We start from the raw sequence: 17,908 nt of genomic DNA, 5'->3' as shown, positions 1-17,908 counted from the left end.
ACACAGGAACAGGAGGAGGCCCCATTCAGCCCCTTCTCCAGCCTGTTACACAGGAACAGGAGGAGGCCCAATTCAGCCCCTTCTCCAGCCTGTTACACAGGAACAGGAGGAGCCCATTCAGCCCCTACTCCAGCCTGTTACGCAGGAACAGGGGGGGACCCCATTCAGCCCCTTCTCCAGCCTGTTACACAGGAACAGGAGGAGGCCCCATTCAGCCCCTCCTCTAGCCTGTTACACACGAACAGGAGGGCCCATTTAGCCCCTTCTCCAGCTTGTTACACAGGAACAGGAGGAGGCCCCATTCAGCCCTTTCTCCAGCTTGTTACACAGGAACAGGAGAAGCCCATTCAGCCCCTACTCCAGCCTGTTACACAGGAACAGGAGGAGGCCCAATTCAGCCCCTTCTCCAGCCTGTTACACAGGAACAGGAGGAGGCCCCATTCAGCCCCTTCTCCCCCCTGTCACACAGGAACAGGAGGAGGCCCCATTCAGCCCTTTCTCCAGCCTGTTACACAGGAACAGGAGGAGGCCCAATTCAGCCCCTTCTCCAGCCTGTTACACAGGAACAGGAGGAGGCCCCATTCAGCCCTTTCTCCAGCCTGTTACACAGGAACAGGAGGAGCCCATTCAGCCCCTACTCCAGCCTGTTACACAGGAACAGGGGGGGACCCCATTCAGCCCCTTCTCCAGCCTGTTACACAGGAACAGGAGGAGGCCCCATTCAGCCCCTTCTCCAGCCTGTTACACAGGAACAGGAGGAGGCCCCATTCAGCCCCTTCTCCAGCCTGTTACACAGGAACAGGAGGAGGCCCCATTCAGACCCTTCTCCAGCCTGTTACACAGGAACAGGATGAGGCCCCATTCAGCCCCTCCTCTAGCCTGTTACACACGAACAGGAGGAGGTCCCATTCAGCTCCTTCTCCAGCCTGTTACACAGGAACAGGAGGAGGCCCCATTCAGCCCCTTCTCCAGCCTGTTGCACAGGAACAGGAGTAGGCCCCATTCAGCCCCTTCTCCAGCCTGTTACACAGGAACAGGAGGAGGCCCCATTCAGCCCCTTCTCCAGCCTGTTACACAGAAACAGGAGGAGGCCCCATTCAGCCCCTTCTCCAGCCTGTTACACAGGAACAGGAGGAGGGCCCATTTAGCCCCTTCTCCAGCTTGTTACACAGGAACAAGAGGCCCCATTCAGCCCCTTCTCCAGCCTGTTACACAGGAACAGGAGGAGGCCCCATTTAGCTCCTTCTCCAGCCTGTTACACAGGAAAAGGTGGTCCCATTCAGCCCCTTCTCCAGCCTGTTACACATGAACAGGAGGAGGCCGCATTCAGCCCCTTCTCCAGCCTGTTACACAGGAACAGGAGGAGGCCACATTCAGCCCCTTCTCCAGCCTGTTACATAGGAACAGGAGGAGGCCCCATTCAGCCCCTTCTCCAGCCTGTTACACAGGAACAGGAGGAGGCCCCATTCAGTCCCTTCTCCAGCCTGTTACACAGGAACAGGAGGAGGCCCCATTCAGCCCCTTCTCCAGCCTGTTACACAGGAACAGGAGGAGGCCACATTCAGCCCCTTCTCCAGCCTGTTACATAGGAACAGGAGGAGGCCCCATTCAGCCCCTTCAAGGCTGTTACACCATTCCATGTTTGTTCTACATCTGAACTGCATTCTATTTTCCTCTGGATGGCTGAACAGAATAGCCAAACCAGCAGTAAATCTCTCACTCTGGTTTGAAATGTGTCAGTGTCTGGGTCGGTAGTGGTCACATTACTGAACCGTGAATAAGAGGTAGGGGTTTAAATCTCACTGTGAGCTGGACAGGGGATAAAATGTCCGCGTTGTGACCCCGGCTGCCCTGATTTACGTTAATGTGCTCGCCCTGGGGGCGGGACATCATTTAAAAATCAGCAGACAACAGAAACGTGGAAGCCGTGTGACCCCCCCCCCCCCACCCCCCCCCCCACCCCCCCGGAGGAAGACGGTGCGAAGCAGACAGACAGAGGGACGAGCCGATGAGATGTGAAGCTGACTACAGAGTGTGACCTCACTTTCGAGGGAGGAACATGACATAATAATGTCAAATGTGGGCTAGAACCGTCAATGGCATGCGTGACTCCAGTCCTTACCCAGTCTGGGGGAGGGGGTTACACGTGACTCCAGTCGTTACCCAGCCGGGGGGGGGGGTTTACACGTGACTCCAGTCCTTACCCAGTGTGGGGGAGGGGGTTACACGTGACTCCAGTCGTTACCCAGCCGGGGGGAGGGGGTTTACACGTGACTCCAGTCCTTACCCAGCCGGGGGGGGGGTTTACACGTGACTCCAGTCGTTACCCAGCCGGGGGGGGGGTTTACACGTGACTCCAGTCCTTACCCAGTGTGGGGGAGGGGGTTACACGTGACTCCAGTCGTTACCCAGCCGGGGGGAGGGGGTTTACACGTGACTCCAGTCCTTACCCAGTCTGGGGGAGGGGGTGTACACGTGACTCCAGTCCTTACCCAGTCTGGGGGAGGGGGTTACATGTGACTCCAGTCCTTACCCAGTCTGGGGGAGGGGGTGTACACGTGACTCCAGTCCTTACCCAGTCTGGGGAAGGGGGTTACACGTGACTCCAGTCCTTACCCAGCCGGGGGGGGGGGTTTACACGTGACTCCAGTCCTTACCCAGTGTGGGGGAGGGGGTTACACGTGACTCCAGTCGTTACCCAGCCGGGGGGGGGGGGGGGGTTTACACGTGACTCCAGTCCTTATCCAGTGTGGGGGAGGGGGTTACACGTGACTCCAGTCGTTACCCAGCCGGGGGGAGGGGGTTACACGTGACTCCAGTCCTTATCCAGTGTGGGGGAGGGGGTTACACGTGACTCCATTCCTTACCCAGTCTGGGGGAGGGGGTGTACACGTGACTCCAGTCCTTACCCAGTTTGGGGGAGGGGGTGTACACGTGACTCCAGTCGTTACCCAGCCGGGGGAGGGGGTTACATGTGACTCCAGTCCTTACCCAGTCAGGGGAGGGGTTTACACGTGACTCCAGTCCTTACCCAGTCTGGGGGAGGGGGTTTACACGTGACTCCAGTCCTTACCCAGTCTGGGGGAGGGGGTGTACACGTGACTCCAGTCCTTACCCATTCTGGGGGAGGGGGTTTACACGTGACTCCAATCCTTACCCAGTCAGGGGGAGGGGGTTACACGTGACTCCATTCCTTACCCAGTCTGGGGGAGGGGGTTACACGTGACTCCATTCCTTACCCAGTCTGGGGGAGGGGGTTACATGTGACTCCAGTCCTTACCCAGTCAGGGGAGGGGTTTACACGTGACTCCAGTCCTTACCCAGTCTGGGGGAGGGGGTTTACACGTGACTCCAGTCCTTACCCAGTCTGGGGGAGGGGGTTACACGTGACTACATTCCTTACCCAGTCTGGGGGAGGGGGTTACATGTGACTCCAGTCCTTACCCAGTCAGGGGAGGGGTTTACACTTGACTCCAGTCCTTACCCAGTGTGGGGGAGGTGTTACACGTGACTCCAGTCCTTACCCAGCCTGGGGGAGGGGTTTACACGTGACTCCAAATATTACCCAGCCTGGGGGAGGGGGTGGGGTTACACGTGACTCCAGTCCTTACCCAGTCTGGGGAGGGGTTACACGTGACTCCAGTCCTTACCCAGCCTGGGGGAGGGGGTGTACACGTGACTCCAGTCCTTACCCAATCAGGGGAGGGGTTTACACGTGACTCCAGGCCTTACCCAGTCAGGGGGAGGGGTTACACGTGACTCCATTCCTTACCCAGTCTGGGGGAGGGGGTTACACGTGACTCCATTCCTTACCCAGTCTGGGGGAGGGGGTTACATGTGACTCCAGTCCTTACCCAGTCAGGGGAGGGGTTTACACGTGACTCCAGTCCTTACCCAGCCTGGGGGAAGGGGTTTACACATGACTCCAGTCCTTACCCAGTCTGGGGGAGGGGGTGTACACGTGACTCCAGTCCTTACCCAGCGTGGGGGAAGGGGTTTACACATGACTCCAGTCCTTACCCAGTCTGGGGGAGGGGGTTTACACGTGACTCCAATCCTTACCCAGTCAGGGGGAGGGGGTTACACGTGACTCCATTCATTACCCAGTCTGGGGGAGGGGGTTACACGTGACTCCATTCCTTACCCAGTCTGGGGGAGGGGGTTACATGTGACTCCAGTCCTTATCCAGCCGGTGGGGTGGGGGGGTGTGGGGTGTACACGTGACTCCAGTCCTTACGCAGTCTGGGGGAGTGGGTTACACGTGACTCCAGTCCATACCCAGTCTGGGGGAGGGGGTTACACGTGACTTTAGTCCTTACCCAGTCTGGGGGAGGGGGTTACACATGACTCCAATCTTACCCAGTCTGGGGAGAGGTTTACACGTGACTCCAGTCCTTACCCAGCCTGGGGGAGGGGGGGGGTGTACACGTGACCCCAGTCCTTACCCAGTCGGGGGGGGGGTACACGTGACTCCAGTCCTTATCCAGTCAGAGGGGGCGGGGAGTTTACACGTCGCTGCAGTCCTTTCCCTGTCTAAGTTACACATGACTCCAGTCCTCACCTAGTCGAGGGGAGGGGGGGGGGTTACACGTGACTCCAGTCCTTACCCAGTCGGGCGGAGGTTACACATGACTCCAATCCTTACCCAGTCGTGGTGGGGGGGCTTACACGTGACTCCAGTCCATACCCAGTCTGGGGGAGGGGGTTTACACGGGACTCCAGTCCTTACCCTGTCTGGGGGAAGGGGTTTACACGTGACTCCAGTCCTTTCCCAGTCTGGGGGAAGGGGTTTACACGTGACTCCAGTCCTTACCCAGTCAGGTGGGGGGGGGGGGGGGGATTTACACGTGTCAAACAACTATCGAAAGTCCATATACACCACATCCGCTGCGCCACCCTCCTACCAACCTCTCCCCGCTCCTCCCCGCCCCCCACCGCCAGTCCCAACCCAATCCACCCCGCCCGTCCAACCTCCCCAGAGCCTGGCCTTCCGTTGTCAAGAGCAGCCCCGCCAACATCCCACCCCCCCCCCCCCCCCCGCCCCGCCCCCCCACCGTGCTCCCCCAACGTTACCTCCCACTGACTTCTCGGAGTAGGTTCGCAGGAGGCAGTCCTGGAGCTGCTTCTCCAGGCCGAGGTTGTGCTTCCTGGCGAGGCGCAAGGCGATCAGGATGCTGGGATCCGGCTGCTCGTTGCAGTCGCCAACGGTCTGGAGCAGGACGCTCACCAGGAGGCTCAGGAACGGTCTCTGGTCGGCGCTGATGCCTGCCAAGCAGGGCGAGGAAGAGAGGAGATTGAAAAGACGGAAGTTAGAACGGTGGGAAGCCGAATCCGAGAGACAGCTTTGCTTCTTTGGCGTGACCTGTCTCGCCGCTCTGCTCATGCGCACTAGTGCCCCATCCACCCACATTTAAAAAAACCTCCATAAATCAATACAGTGATTCCCGGCCCCTGAACACCGACGCCATGTTGTGTAGGGGCTGGCGCGCTAAAGATGTCCCCCACGCATGCGCAGCGCGGCACCCATTTGGCGCCGGGAAGGGAGGCTGGAGCACCGTGCTGGGTCCCTGTGGGGGCCTGAATCGGCCACAAGGAAACTTAACTAATTACGCTTAAAGGGTGTTACCGAGTGCGACAATGCATTCCAACCCCCGGAGCGCCCACCGCTCACGGAACACTTTCAGCGTGCCAGCGGTCCTTCCCCAGGACCACCCAGCCCCAAACGGCGCCACCAAAGAGGCGGTGCCCCCCCGATTCATACTGCCCCGCAAAATAAAACAATGGCCAAAGCGAACGATGAGACGTTGGAGGTCAAACCTTCGAAAAAGGAAACCTCGCGAGTCAAATTCGGATGGTGTTACCGGAGCTGGCGACACGCGCCAGCCCACAGGGGGCAGCGCAGTGCGCCAGGTGTACCAGTGGGCACGGCTCGCTCCCTCTCCAGGCCGCGACCATCGTCTTGGCGGGTTTGCGCCCTGCCCCCCCCCTTATACACCTCGTCAATGACAATTCATCACCTATTCCTTTGAACCAGAACAATGGAAGTGACATTAACCGATTCCTATAATGTTATTGACACAGTATTCAAGGTTACAGAGACAGGGAGGGGTGTAGGGGCTGGAGGAGGTTACAGAGATAGGGTGGGTTGTAGGGACTGGAGGAGGTTACAGAGATAGGCTGGGTTGTCGGGGCTGGAGGAGGTTACAGAGATAGGGTGGGTTGTAGGGACTGGAGGAGGTTACAGAGATGGGGAGGGTTGTAGGGGCTGGAGGAGGTTACAGAGATAGGGAGGGTTGTAGGGACTGGAGGACGTTACAGAGATTGGGACGGTTGTCGGGGCTGGAGGAGGTTACAGAGATAGGGAGGGTTGTAGGGGCTGGAGGAGGTTACGGAGATAGGGAGGGTTGTAGGGGGCTGGAGGAGGTTACAGAGATAGGGAGGGTTATAGGGGCTGGAGGAGGTTACAGTGATAGGGAGGGTTGTAGGGGCTGGAGGAGGTTACAGAGATAGGGAGGGTTATAGGGGCTGGAGGAGGTTACAGTGATAGGGAGGGTTGTAGGGGCTGGAGGAGGTTACAGAGATAGGGAGGGTTGTAGGGGATGGAGGAGGTTACATAGATAGGGAGGGTTGTAGGGGCTGGAGGAGGTTACAGTGATAGGGAGGGTTGTAGGGGCTGGAGGAGGTTACAGAGATAGGGAGGGTTGTAGGGACTGGAGGAGGTTACAGAGATAGGGAGGGTTGTAGGGACTGGAGGAGGTACAGAGGTAGGGAGGGTTGTAGGGGTTGAAGGGGGTTACAGAGATAGGGAGGGTGTAGGGGCTGGAGGAGGTTACAGAGATAGGGAGGGGTCTAGGGACTGGAGGAGGTTACAGAGATAGGGACGGGTGTAGGGATGGAGGTGGTTACAGAGATGAGGAGGCTTGTAGGGGCTGGAGGAGGTTACAGAGATAGGGAGGGTTGTAGGGCTGGAGGGGGTTACAGAGATAGGAAGTGTTGTCGGGACTGGAGGAGTTTACAGAGATAGGGAGGGTTGTCGGGGCTGGAGGAGGTTACAGAGATGGGGGGCTTGCTGGGACTGGAGGCGGTTACAGAGATAGGGAGGGGTTTAGCAGCTGGAGGAGGTTACAGAGATAGGGAGGGGTGTAGGGGCTGGAGGAGGTTAGAGATAGGGAGGGGTGTCGGGACTGTAGATTAAAGAGATAGGGAGGGTTGTAGGGGCTGGAGCAGGTACAGAGATAGGGAGCGTTGTCGGGATTGGAGGAGGTTACAGTGATAGGAAGGGCTGGAGGGGCTGGAGGAGGTTAGAGAGATAGGGAGGGTTGTAGGGACTGGCGGAGGTTACAGAGATAGGGAGGGTTGTCGGGGCTGGAGGAGGTTACAGAGTTAGGGAGGGTTGTAGAGGCTGAAGGAGGTTCCAGAGATAGGGAGGGTTGTAGGGACTGGAGGAGGCTACAGAGATAGGGAGGGTTGTCTGGGCTGGAGGAGGTTAGAGAGATAGGGAGGGTTGTCGGGACTGGAGGGGGGTTACAGAGTTAGGGAGGGTTGTAGGACAGGAGGAGGTTACTGAGATAGGAAGTGTTGTCGGGACTGGAGGAGGTTACAGAGATAGGGAGGGTTGTAGGAATTGGAGGAGGTTACAGAGATAGGGAGTGTTGTCGGGACTGGAGGAGGTTACAGCAATAGGGAGGGTTGTAGGAGCTGGAGGAGGTTACAGAGATAGGGAGGGTTGTAGGGGCTGGAGGAGGTTACAGAGATTGGGAGGGGTGCAGGGACTGGAGGAGGTTACAGAGATAGGGAGGCTTGCTGGGACTGGAGGCGGTTACAGAGATAGGGAGGGGTTTAGCGGCTGGAGGAGGTTACAGAGATAGGGAGGGGTGTAGGGGCTGGAGGAGGTTAGAGATAGGGAGGGGTGTCGGGACTGTAGATTAAAGAGATAGGGAGGGTTGTAGGGGCTGGAGGAGGTACAGAGATAGGGAGCGTTGTCGGGATTGGAGGAGGTTACAGTCATAGGAAGGGCTGGAGGAGGTTAGAGAGATAGGGAGGGTTGTAGGGACTGGCGGAGGTTACAGAGATAGGGAGGGTTGTCGGGGCTGGAGGAGGTTACAGAGGTAGGGAGGGTTGTAGGGGTTGGAGGAGGTTACAGAGATAGGGAGGGTTGTCGGGGCTGGAGGAGGTTACAGAGTTAGGGAGGGTTGTAGAGGCTGAAGGAGGTTCCAGAGATAGGGAGGGTTGTAGGGACTGGAGGAGGCTACAGAGATAGGGAGGGTTGTCTGGGCTGGAGGAGGTTACAGAGATAGGGAGGATTGTAGGGGCTGGAGGAGGTTAGAGAGATAGGGAGGGTTGTAGGGACTGGAGGAGGTTACAGAGATAGGGAGGGTGGTAGGGACTGGAGGAGGTCACAGAGATAGGGAGGGTTGTCGGGACTGGAGGAGGTCACAGAGATAGGGAGGGTTGTAGGGACTGGAGGAGGTTACAGAGATAGGGAGGGTTGTCGGGGCTGGAGGGGGTTACTGAGATAGGGAGGGTTGTAGGGGCTGGAGGGGGTTACAGAGATAGGGAGGGGTGTAGGGGCTGGAGGAGGTCACAGCGATAGGGAGGGTTGTCGGGACTGGAGGGGGGTTACAGAGTTAGGGAGGGTTGTAGGACTGGAGGAGGTTACAGAGATAGGAAGTGTTGTCGGGACTGGAGGAGGTTACAGAGATAGGGAGGGTTGTAGGAATTGGAGGAGGTTACAGAGATAGGGAGGGTTGTTGGGGCTGGAGGAGGTACAGAGATAGGGAGTCTTGTCGGGACTGGAGGAGGTTACAGCAATAGGGAGGGTTGTAGGAGCTGGAGGAGTTTACAGAGATAGGGAGGGTTGTAGGGGCTGGAGGAGGTTACAGAGATTGGGAGGGGTGCAGGGACTGGAGGAGGTTACAGCGGTAGGGAGGGTTGTAGGGGCTGGAGGAGGTTACAGAGATAGGGAGGGGTGTAGGGACTGGAGGAGGTTACAGAGGTAGGGACGGGTTTAGGGATGGAGGTGGTTACAGAGGTAGGGAGGGTTGTAGGGGCTGAAGGAGGTTACAGAGATAGGGAGGGTTGTAGGGGCTGGAGGAGGTTACCGAGATAAGGAGGATTGTAGGGGCTGGAGGAAGGTACAGAGATAGGGAGGGTTGTGGCGACTGGAGGAGGTACAGAGTTAGGGAGTGCTGTAGGGGCTGGAGGAGGTGACAGAGATAGGGAGGGTTGTAGGAGCTGGAGGAGGTTACAGCGATAGGGAGGGCTGTCGGGGTTGGAGGAGGTTACAGAGATAGGGAGTGTTGTCGGGACTGGAGGAGGTACAGAGTTAGGCAGGGCTGTAGGGGCTGGAGGAGGTTACAGAGATAGGGAGGGGTGTAGGGACTGGAGGAGGTTACAGAGGTAGGGAGGGTTGTAGGGGCTGGAGGAGGTTACAGAGATAGGGAGGGGTGTAGGGACTGGAGGAGGTTACAGAGATAGGGAGGGGTGTTGGGACTGGAGGAGGTTACAGAGGTAGGGAGGGTTGTAGGGCCTGGAGGCGGTTACAGAGATAGGGAGGGGTGTAGGGGCTGGAGGAGGTTACAGAGGTAGGGAGGGTTGTAGGAGCTGTAGGAGGTTACAGAGATAGGGAGGGTTGTAGGGGCTGGAAGAGGTTTCAGAGATAGGGAGGGTTGTAGGGGCTGGAAGAGGTTTCAGAGATAGGGAGGGTTGTAGGGGCTGGAGGAGGTTACAGAGATAGGGAGGGTTGTCGGGGCTGGAGGAGGTTACAGAGATAGGGAGGGTTGTCGGGACTGGAGGAGGTCACAGAGATAGGGAGTGTTGTAGGGACTGGAGGAGGTTACAGAGATAGGGAGGGTTGTCGGGGCTGGAGGGGGGTTACTGAGATAGGGAGGGTTGTAGGGGCTGGAGGAGTTTACAGAGATAGGGACAGGTGTAGGGACTGGAGGCGGTTGCAGAGATAGGGAGGTAGCCTCTGTAACCTGGAAGAGGTTTTGGAGAAAGGGAGGGTTGTAGGGACGAGAAGGATACAGAGGTAGGGAGGTTTGTAGGAGCTGTAGGAGTTTACAGAGATAGGGAGGGTTGTCGGGGCTGGAGGAGGTTACAGAGATAGGGAGGCTTGCTGGGACTGGAGGCGGTTACAGAGATAGGGAGGGGTTTAGCGGCTGGAGGAGGTTACATAGTTAGGGAGGGTTGTAGAGGCTGAAGGAGGTTCCAGAGATAGGGAGGGTTGTAGGGACTGGAGGAGGCTACAGAGATAGGGAGGGTTGTCTGGGCTGGAGGAGGTTACAGAGATAGGGAGGATTGTAGGGGCTGGAGGAGGTTAGAGAGATAGGGAGGGTTGTGGGGACTGGAGGAGGTTACAGAGATAGGGAGGGTTGTAGGGACTGGAGGAGGTCACAGAGATAGGGAGGGTTGTCGGGACTGGAGGAGGTCACAGAGATAGGGAGTGTTGTAGGGACTGGAGGAGGTTACAGAGATAGGGAGGGTTGTCGGGGCTGGAGGGGGGTTACTGAGATAGGGAGGGTTGCAGGGGTTGGAGGAGGTTAGAGAGATAGGGAGGGTTGTAGGGACTGGAGGAGGTTACAGAGATAGGGAGGTTTGTAGGGGCTGGAGGAGGTTACAGAGATAGCGAGGGTTGTAGGGGCTGGAGGAGGTTACAGAGATAGGGAGGGTTGTAGGGGCTTGAGGAGGTTACAGAGATAGGGAATGTGGTAGGGGCTGGAAGAGGCTACAGAGATAGGGAGGTTTCAGAGATAGGGAGGGTTGTAGGCACTGGAGGAGGTTACAGAGTTAGGGAGGGTTGTAGGGGCTGGAGGAGGTTACAGAGATAGGGAGGGTTGTAGGCACTGGAGGAGTTTACAGAGTTAGGGAGTGTTGTAGGGGCTGGAGGAGGTTACAGAGATAGGGAGGGTTGTCGGGGCTGGAGGGGTGGTTACAGAGTTAGGGAGGGGTGTAGGGACTGGAGGAGGTTACAGAGGTAGGGAGGGTTGTCGGGGCTGGAGGAGGTTACAGAGTTAGGGAGGGTTGTCGGGACTGGAGGAGGTCACAGAGATAGGGAGTGTTGTAGGGACTGGAGGAGGTTACAGAGATAGGGAGGGTTGTCGGGGCTGGAGGGGGGTTACTGAGATACGGAGGGTTGCAGGGGTTGGAGGAGGTTAGAGAGATAGGGAGGGTTGTAGGGACTGGAGGAGGTTACAGTGATAGGGAGGTTTGTAGGGGCTGGAGGAGGTTACAGAGATAGCGAGGGTTGTAGGGGCTGGAGGAGGTTACAGAGATAGGGAGGGTTGTAGGGGCTTGAGGAGGTTACAGAGATAGGGAATGTGGTAGGGGCTGGAAGAGGCTACAGAGATAGGGAGGTTTCAGAGATAGGGAGGGTTGTAGGGACTGGAGGAGGTTAAAGAGATAGGGAGGGTTGTAGGGGCTGGAGGAGGTTACAGTGATAGGGAGGGGAGTAGGGGCTGGAGGAGGTTACAGAGATAGGGAGGGTTGTAGGGTCTGGAGGAGGTTACAGCGATAGGGAGGGTTGTAGGGGCTGGAGGAGGTTACTGAGTTAGGGAGGGTTGTAGGGGCTGGAGGAGGTTACAGAGATAGGGAGGGTTGTAGGCACTGGAGGAGGTTACAGAGTTAGGGAGGGTTGTAGGGGCTGGAGGAGGTTACAGAGATAGGGAGGGTTGTAGGCACTGGAGGAGGTTACAGAGTTAGGGAGGGTTGTAGGGGCTGGAGGAGGTTACAGAGATAGGGAATGTTGTAGGGGCTGGAGGAGGTTACAGAGATAGGGAGGGGTGTAGGGGCTGGAGGAGGTTACAGAGATAGGGAGGGTGTGGGGGCTGGAGGAGGTTACAGAGATAGGGAGGGTGTGGGGGCTGGAGGAGGTTACAGAGATAGGGAGGGTGTGGGGGCTGGAGGAGGTTACAGAGATAGGGAGGGTGTGGGGGCTGGAGGAGGTTACAGAGATAGGGAGGGTTGTCGGGGCTGGAGGGGGGGTTACAGAGTTAGGGAGGGTTGTCGGGGCTGGAGGAGGTTACAGAGAGAGGGAGAGTTGTCGGGGCTGGAGGGGGGGTTACAGAGATAGGGAGGGTTGTCGGGGCTGGAGGGGGGGTTACAGAGTTAGGGAGGGTTGTCGGGGCTGGAGGAGGTTACAGAGAGAGGGAGAGTTGTAGGGGCTGGAGGAGGTTACAGAGATAGGGAGGGGTGTAGGGGCTGGAGGAGGTTACAGAGAGAGGGAGGGGTGTAGGGGCTGGAGGAGGTTACAGAGATAGGGAGGGTTGTCGGGGCTGGAGGAGGTTACAGAGTTAGGGAGGGTTGTAGGGGCTGGAGGAGGTTACAGAGATAGGGAGGGTTGTCGGGGCTGGAGGGGGGGTTACAGAGATAGGGAGGGTTGTCGGGGCTGGAGGGGGGGTTACAGAGATAGGGAGGGTTGTCGGGGCTGGAGGGGGGGTTACAGAGATAGGGAGGGTTGTAGGGGCTGGAGGGGGGGTTACAGAGATAGGGAGAGTTGTCGGGGCTGGAGGGGGGGTTACAGAGATAGGGAGGGTTGTCGGGGCTGGAGGGGGGGTTACAGAGTTAGGGAGGGTTGTCGGGGCTGGAGGAGGTTACAGAGAGAGGGAGAGTTGTAGGGGCTGGAGGAGGTTACAGAGATAGGGAGGGGTGTAGGGGCTGGAGGAGGTTACAGAGAGAGGGAGGGGTGTAGGGGCTGGAGGAGGTTACAGAGATAGGGAGGGTTGTCGGGGCTGGAGGAGGTTACAGAGTTAGGGAGGGTTGTAGGGGCTGGAGGAGGTTACAGAGATAGGGAGGGTTGTCGGGGCTGGAGGGGGGGTTACAGAGATAGGGAGGGTTGTAGGGGCTGGAGGAGGTTACAGAGATAGGGAGCGTTGTAGGGGCTGGAGGAGGTTACAGAGATAGGGAGCGTTGTAGGGGCTGGAGGAGGCTACAGAGATAGGGAGCGTTGTAGGGGCTGGAGGAGGCTACAGAGATAGGGAGCGTTGTAGGGGCTGGAGGAGATTACAGAGATAGGGAGGGTTGTAGGGGCTGGAGGAGGTTACAGAGATAGGGAGCGTTGTAGGGACTGGAGGAGGTTACAGAGATAGGAAGGGTTGTCGGGGCTCGAGGTGGGGTTACAGAGATAGGGAGGGTTGTCGCGGCTGGAGGGGATTGAGGGGTAGCTGCGGAGGGGGTGGGGAGCTGGGCGTTGGGGTTTGGGGACAGTAAAGTACTCTGGGGATTGGGTGCGCTCTGTGCTTACAGCATTTCTCCGAATCAGCTGGCTGTGCCTCAGTGCCAGTGGCCACGGACGTCCGTGTTACCTCCAGGGAAGGGGCCGTCTCCGTGGTGACGTCTGGCGTTGACAGGTCGGCGTTGGTCGGGATACCTGTTGAGGAAGCCAGGTCCATGTCAATGAGTATGCGGAGCCTCAGCCCCTGCGCAGCACGCGCGCACACACAGTAAGAGAGAACAACGCTGTGGGGTCTGCCACATCTGGAGGGGGCGCTGAATGAAGGGGATGTTGGCGGAGACGATGACGCAGGCAGGAATCACACTAATCCCGAAAAAGGGGAACGAGCCGGTGGAATGTGGATCGGAGAGGCCCACATGACCATTGATATGGCCAAGTATGGGCTAAGTTGTTGGCGGGGAGGATGTGGGTCTGTGACCCCCCCCCCCGGGGTGGTGGCAGAAGATCAAACAGGCTTCGTGAAGGGCTCGCGAGTCATCGAAGACGGCTGTTGAATGTGGTGATGAATCCGTCGGGGGCTCTGGTACCGGGCGGGATATATAATTGGGGGGATATAGAAGTGGCTGGGGGAGCAGGGAGGCGAGCGGGGGGGTGAAGATCAAGGAGAAATGGGAAGCGGAGTTGGGAGAGGAGATCAATTGGAGAGTAAGGAGTGAGGCACTGCGAAGGGTAAACGGGGCCTCCGCTTGTGCCAGGATGAGCCTGATACAGTTTAAGGTGGTGCACAGGGTGTGTATAACTCGGGAGAGAATGAGTGGGTTCTTTCAGGGGGTAGCAGATGAGTGTGAGAGGTGTGGGCGGGGGCCAGCGAATCATTCGCACATGTTTCGGGGTTGTGAAAAATTGGGAAGATTCTGGGCGGGAGTGTTCGCCGTCTCAGCCAGGACAGTGGAGGAGGGAGTGGACCCGGACCCTTTGGGGGCGATATTCGGGGTTTCAGAGAAGCCGGAGCTCGCGGAGAGGAGGAAGGCTGATGTCGTGGCCCTCGCCTCTCTGATTGCACGGCGGCGAATTTTGCTGGAGTGGCGGTCGGCGTCGCCACCGGGGGTAGCAGCTTGGTTGGGTGACCTGTACGACCTCCTGCGGTTAGAGAAGATAAAGTCTGAGTTAAGGGGCTCAGCGGGGGAGTTCGAGAAAAGGTGGGGGATGTTTGTGACTGAGTTTGAGGAGCTGTTCGTCGCGGGGGGGAGGGGGTTTCAAAAACTAACAGCGCAGCACTCCCTCAGTACTGACACTCTGACAGCGCAGCACTCCCTCAGTACTGACCCTCTGACAGCGCAGCATTCCCTTAGTACTGACCCTCTGACAGTGCAGCACTCCCTCAGGACTGACCCTCTGACAGTACAGCACTCCCTCAGTACTGACCCTCTGACAGCGCAGCACTCACTCAGTACTGACCCTCTGACAGTGCAGCACTCCCTCAGTACTGACCCTCTGACAGCGCAGCACTCCCTCAGAACTGACCCTCTGACAGCGCAGCACTCCCTCAGAACTGACCCTCTGACAGTGCAGCACTCCCTCAGTACTGACTCTCTGAAAGTGCAGCACTCCCTCAGTACTGACCCTCTGACAGTGCAGCACTCCCTCAGTACTGACCCTCTGACAGCGCAGCACTCCCTCAGTACTGACCCTCTGACAGTGCAGCACTCCCTCAGTACTGACCCTCTGACAGCGCAGCACGCCCTCAGTACTGACCCTCTGACAGTGCAGCACTCCCTCAGTACTGACGGTCTTACAGTGCAGCACTCCCTCAGTACTGACCCTCTGACAGTGCAGCACTCCCTCAGTACTGACCCTCTGACAGTGCAGCACTCCCTCAGTACTGACCCTCTGACAGTGCAGCACTCCCTCAGTACTGACCCTCTGACAGTGCAGCACTCCCTCAGTACTGATCCTCTGACAGTGCGGCACTCCCTCAGTACTGACCCTCTGACAGTCCTGCACTCCCTCAGTACTGACCCTCTGACAGTGCAGCACTCCCTCAGTACTGACCCTCTGACAGCGCAGCACTCCCTCAGTACTGACCCTCTGACAGTGCAGCACTCCCTCAGTACTGACCCTCTGACAGTGCGGCACTCTCTCAGTACTGACCCTCTGACAGTCCTGCACTCCCTCAGTACTGACCCTCTGACAGTCCTGCACTCCCTCAGTACTGACCCTCTGACAGTGCAGCACTCCCTCAGTACTGACCCTCTGACAGTGCGGCACTCTCTCAGTACTGACCCTCTGACAGTCCTGCACTCCCTCAGTACTGACCCTCTGACAGTCCTGCACTCCCTCAGTACTGACCCTCTGACAGTGCAGCACTCCCTCAGTACTGACCCTCTGACAGTGCAGCACTCTCTCAGTACTGACCCTCTGACAGCGCAGCACTCCCTCAGTACTGAACCTCTGACAACGCAGCACTCCCTCAGTACTGACCCTCTGACAGTGCAGCACTCCCTCAGTACTGACCCTCTGACAGTGCAGCCATCCCTCAGTACTGACCCTCTGACAGTGCAGCACTCTCTCAGTACTGACCCTCTGACAGCGCAGCACTCCCTCAGTACTGAACCTCTGACAACGCAGCACTCCCTCAGTACTGACCCTCTAACTGTGCAGCGCTCCCTCAGTACTGACCCTCTGACAGTTCGGCACTCTCTCAGGAGTAACCCTCTGACAGTGCAGCACTCCCTCTGTACTGACCCCCTGACAGTGCAGCACTCCCTCAGTACTGACCGTCTGACAGTGCAGCACTCCTTCAGTACTGACCCTCTGACAGTGCAGCTCTCCCTCAGAACTGACCCTATGACAGTGCAGCACTCCTTCAGTACTGACCCTCTGACAGTGCAGCTCTCCCTCAGAACTGACCCTCTGACAGTGCAGCACTCCCTCAGTACTGACCCTCTGACAGTGCAGCACTCTCTCAGTACTGACCCTCTGACAGTGCAGCACTCACTCAGTACTGACTCTCTGACAGTTCAGCACTCCCTCAGTACTGACCCTCTGACAGTGCGGCACTCCCTCAGTACTGACCCTCTGACAGTGCAGCACTCCCTCAGTACTGACCCTCCGACAGTGCAGCACTCCCTTAGTACTGATCCTCCGACAGTGCAGCACTCCCTCAGTACTGACCATCTGACAGTGCAGCACTCACTCTGCACTGACCTTCTGCCAGTGCAGCTCTCCCTCAGTACTGACCCTCTGACAGTGCAGCACTCCGTCAGTACTGACACTTTGGCAGTGCAGCACTCCCTCAGTACTGGCCCTCTGACAGTGCAGCACTCCCTCAGTACTGACCCTCTGACAGTGCAGCACTCCCTCAGTACTGACCCTCTGACAGTGCGGCACTCCCTCAGTGCTGACACTCTGATAGTGGAGCTTTTCCTCAGTACTGACCCTCCGACAGTGCGGCACTCCCTCAGTACTGACACTCTGACAGTGCGGCACTCCCTCAGTACTGACACTCTGACAGTGGAGCTTTTCCTCAGTACTGACCCTCCGACAGTGCGGCACTCCCTCAGTACTGACCATCTGACAGTGCAGCACTCCCTCAGTACTGACCCTCTAATAGTGCAGCTTTCCCTCAGTACTGACCCTCTGACAGTGCGGCACTCACTCAGTACTAACCCTCTGACAGTGCAGCACTCCCTCAGTACTGACCCTCTGACAGTGCAGCTTTCCCTCAGTACTGACCCTCTGACAGTGCAGCACTCCCTCAGTACTGACCCTCTGACAGTGCAGCACTCCCTCAGTACTGACCCTCTGACAGTGCGGTGCTCCCTCAGTACTGACCCTCTGACAGTGCAGCATTCCCTCAGTACTGACCCTCTGACAGTGCAGCTCTCCCTCAGTACTGACCCTCTCAGCAGTGCAGCACTCACTCAGTACTGACCCTTCGACAGTGCAGCTCTCCCTCAATACTGACCCTCTGACAGTGCGGCACTCCCTCAGTACTGACCCTCTGACAGTGCGGCAATCCCTCAGTACTGACCCTCTGACAGTGCAGTACTCCCTCTGTACTGACCCTCTGACACTGCAGCATTCCCTCAGTACTGACCCTCTGACAGTGCAGCTTTCCCTCAGTACTGACCCTCTGACAGTGCAGCACTACCTCAGTACTGACCCTCTGACAATGCAGCACTCCCTCAGTACTGACCCTCTGACAGTGCAGCTCTCCCTCAGTACTGACCCTCTGACAGTGCAGCACTGCCTCAGTACTGACCCTCTGACAGTGCAGCACTCCCTCAGTACTGACCCTCTGACAGTGCAGCACTCCCTCAGTACTGACCCTCTGACAGTGCAGCACTCCCTCAGTACTGACCCTCTGACAGTGCAGCACTCCCTCAGTACTGACCCTCTGACAGTGCAGCACTCCCTCAGTACTGACCCTCTGACAGTGCAGCACTCCCTCAGTACTGACCCTCTGACAGTGCGGCACTCCCTCAGTACTGACCCTCTGACAGTGCAGCACTCCCTCAGTACTGACCCTCTGACAGTGCGGCACTCCCTCAGTACTGACCCTCTGACAGTGCAGCACTCCCTCAGTACTGACCCTCTGACAGTGCAACACTCCCTCAGTACTGACCCTCTGACAGTGCGGCACTCTCTCAGTACTGACCCTCTGACAGTCCTGCACTCCCTCAGTACTGACCCTCTGACAGTCCTGCACTCCCTCAGTACTGACCCTCTGACAGT

The 17,908-nt window shown here is 57.8% G+C and overlaps 1 protein-coding gene across 1 annotated transcript in view; it reads right to left on the bottom strand.

The window, feature by feature from the left end:
- The window catches only part of LOC140411300 (uncharacterized), a 432,312-nt gene that overhangs the window by 158,290 nt on the left and 256,114 nt on the right, over window positions 1-17,908 (bottom strand). Inside the window, exons 6-7 of the mRNA XM_072500422.1 lie at window positions 13,241-13,366; window positions 5,074-5,265 (exon numbers count right to left, since the gene is read on the bottom strand). Of these exons, the coding sequence (XP_072356523.1) occupies window positions 5,074-5,265; window positions 13,241-13,366 (318 nt within the window). The remainder of the gene's footprint in view (window positions 1-5,073; window positions 5,266-13,240; window positions 13,367-17,908) is intronic.

The sequence above is a fragment of the Scyliorhinus torazame genome, chromosome 4 (genome assembly GCF_047496885.1).
Source record: "Scyliorhinus torazame isolate Kashiwa2021f chromosome 4, sScyTor2.1, whole genome shotgun sequence".
NCBI lineage: Eukaryota > Metazoa > Chordata > Chondrichthyes > Carcharhiniformes > Scyliorhinidae > Scyliorhinus > Scyliorhinus torazame.
The sequence above is the reverse complement of the archived record's forward strand: the minus strand, read 5'-3'. Positions and strand labels throughout refer to the sequence as shown.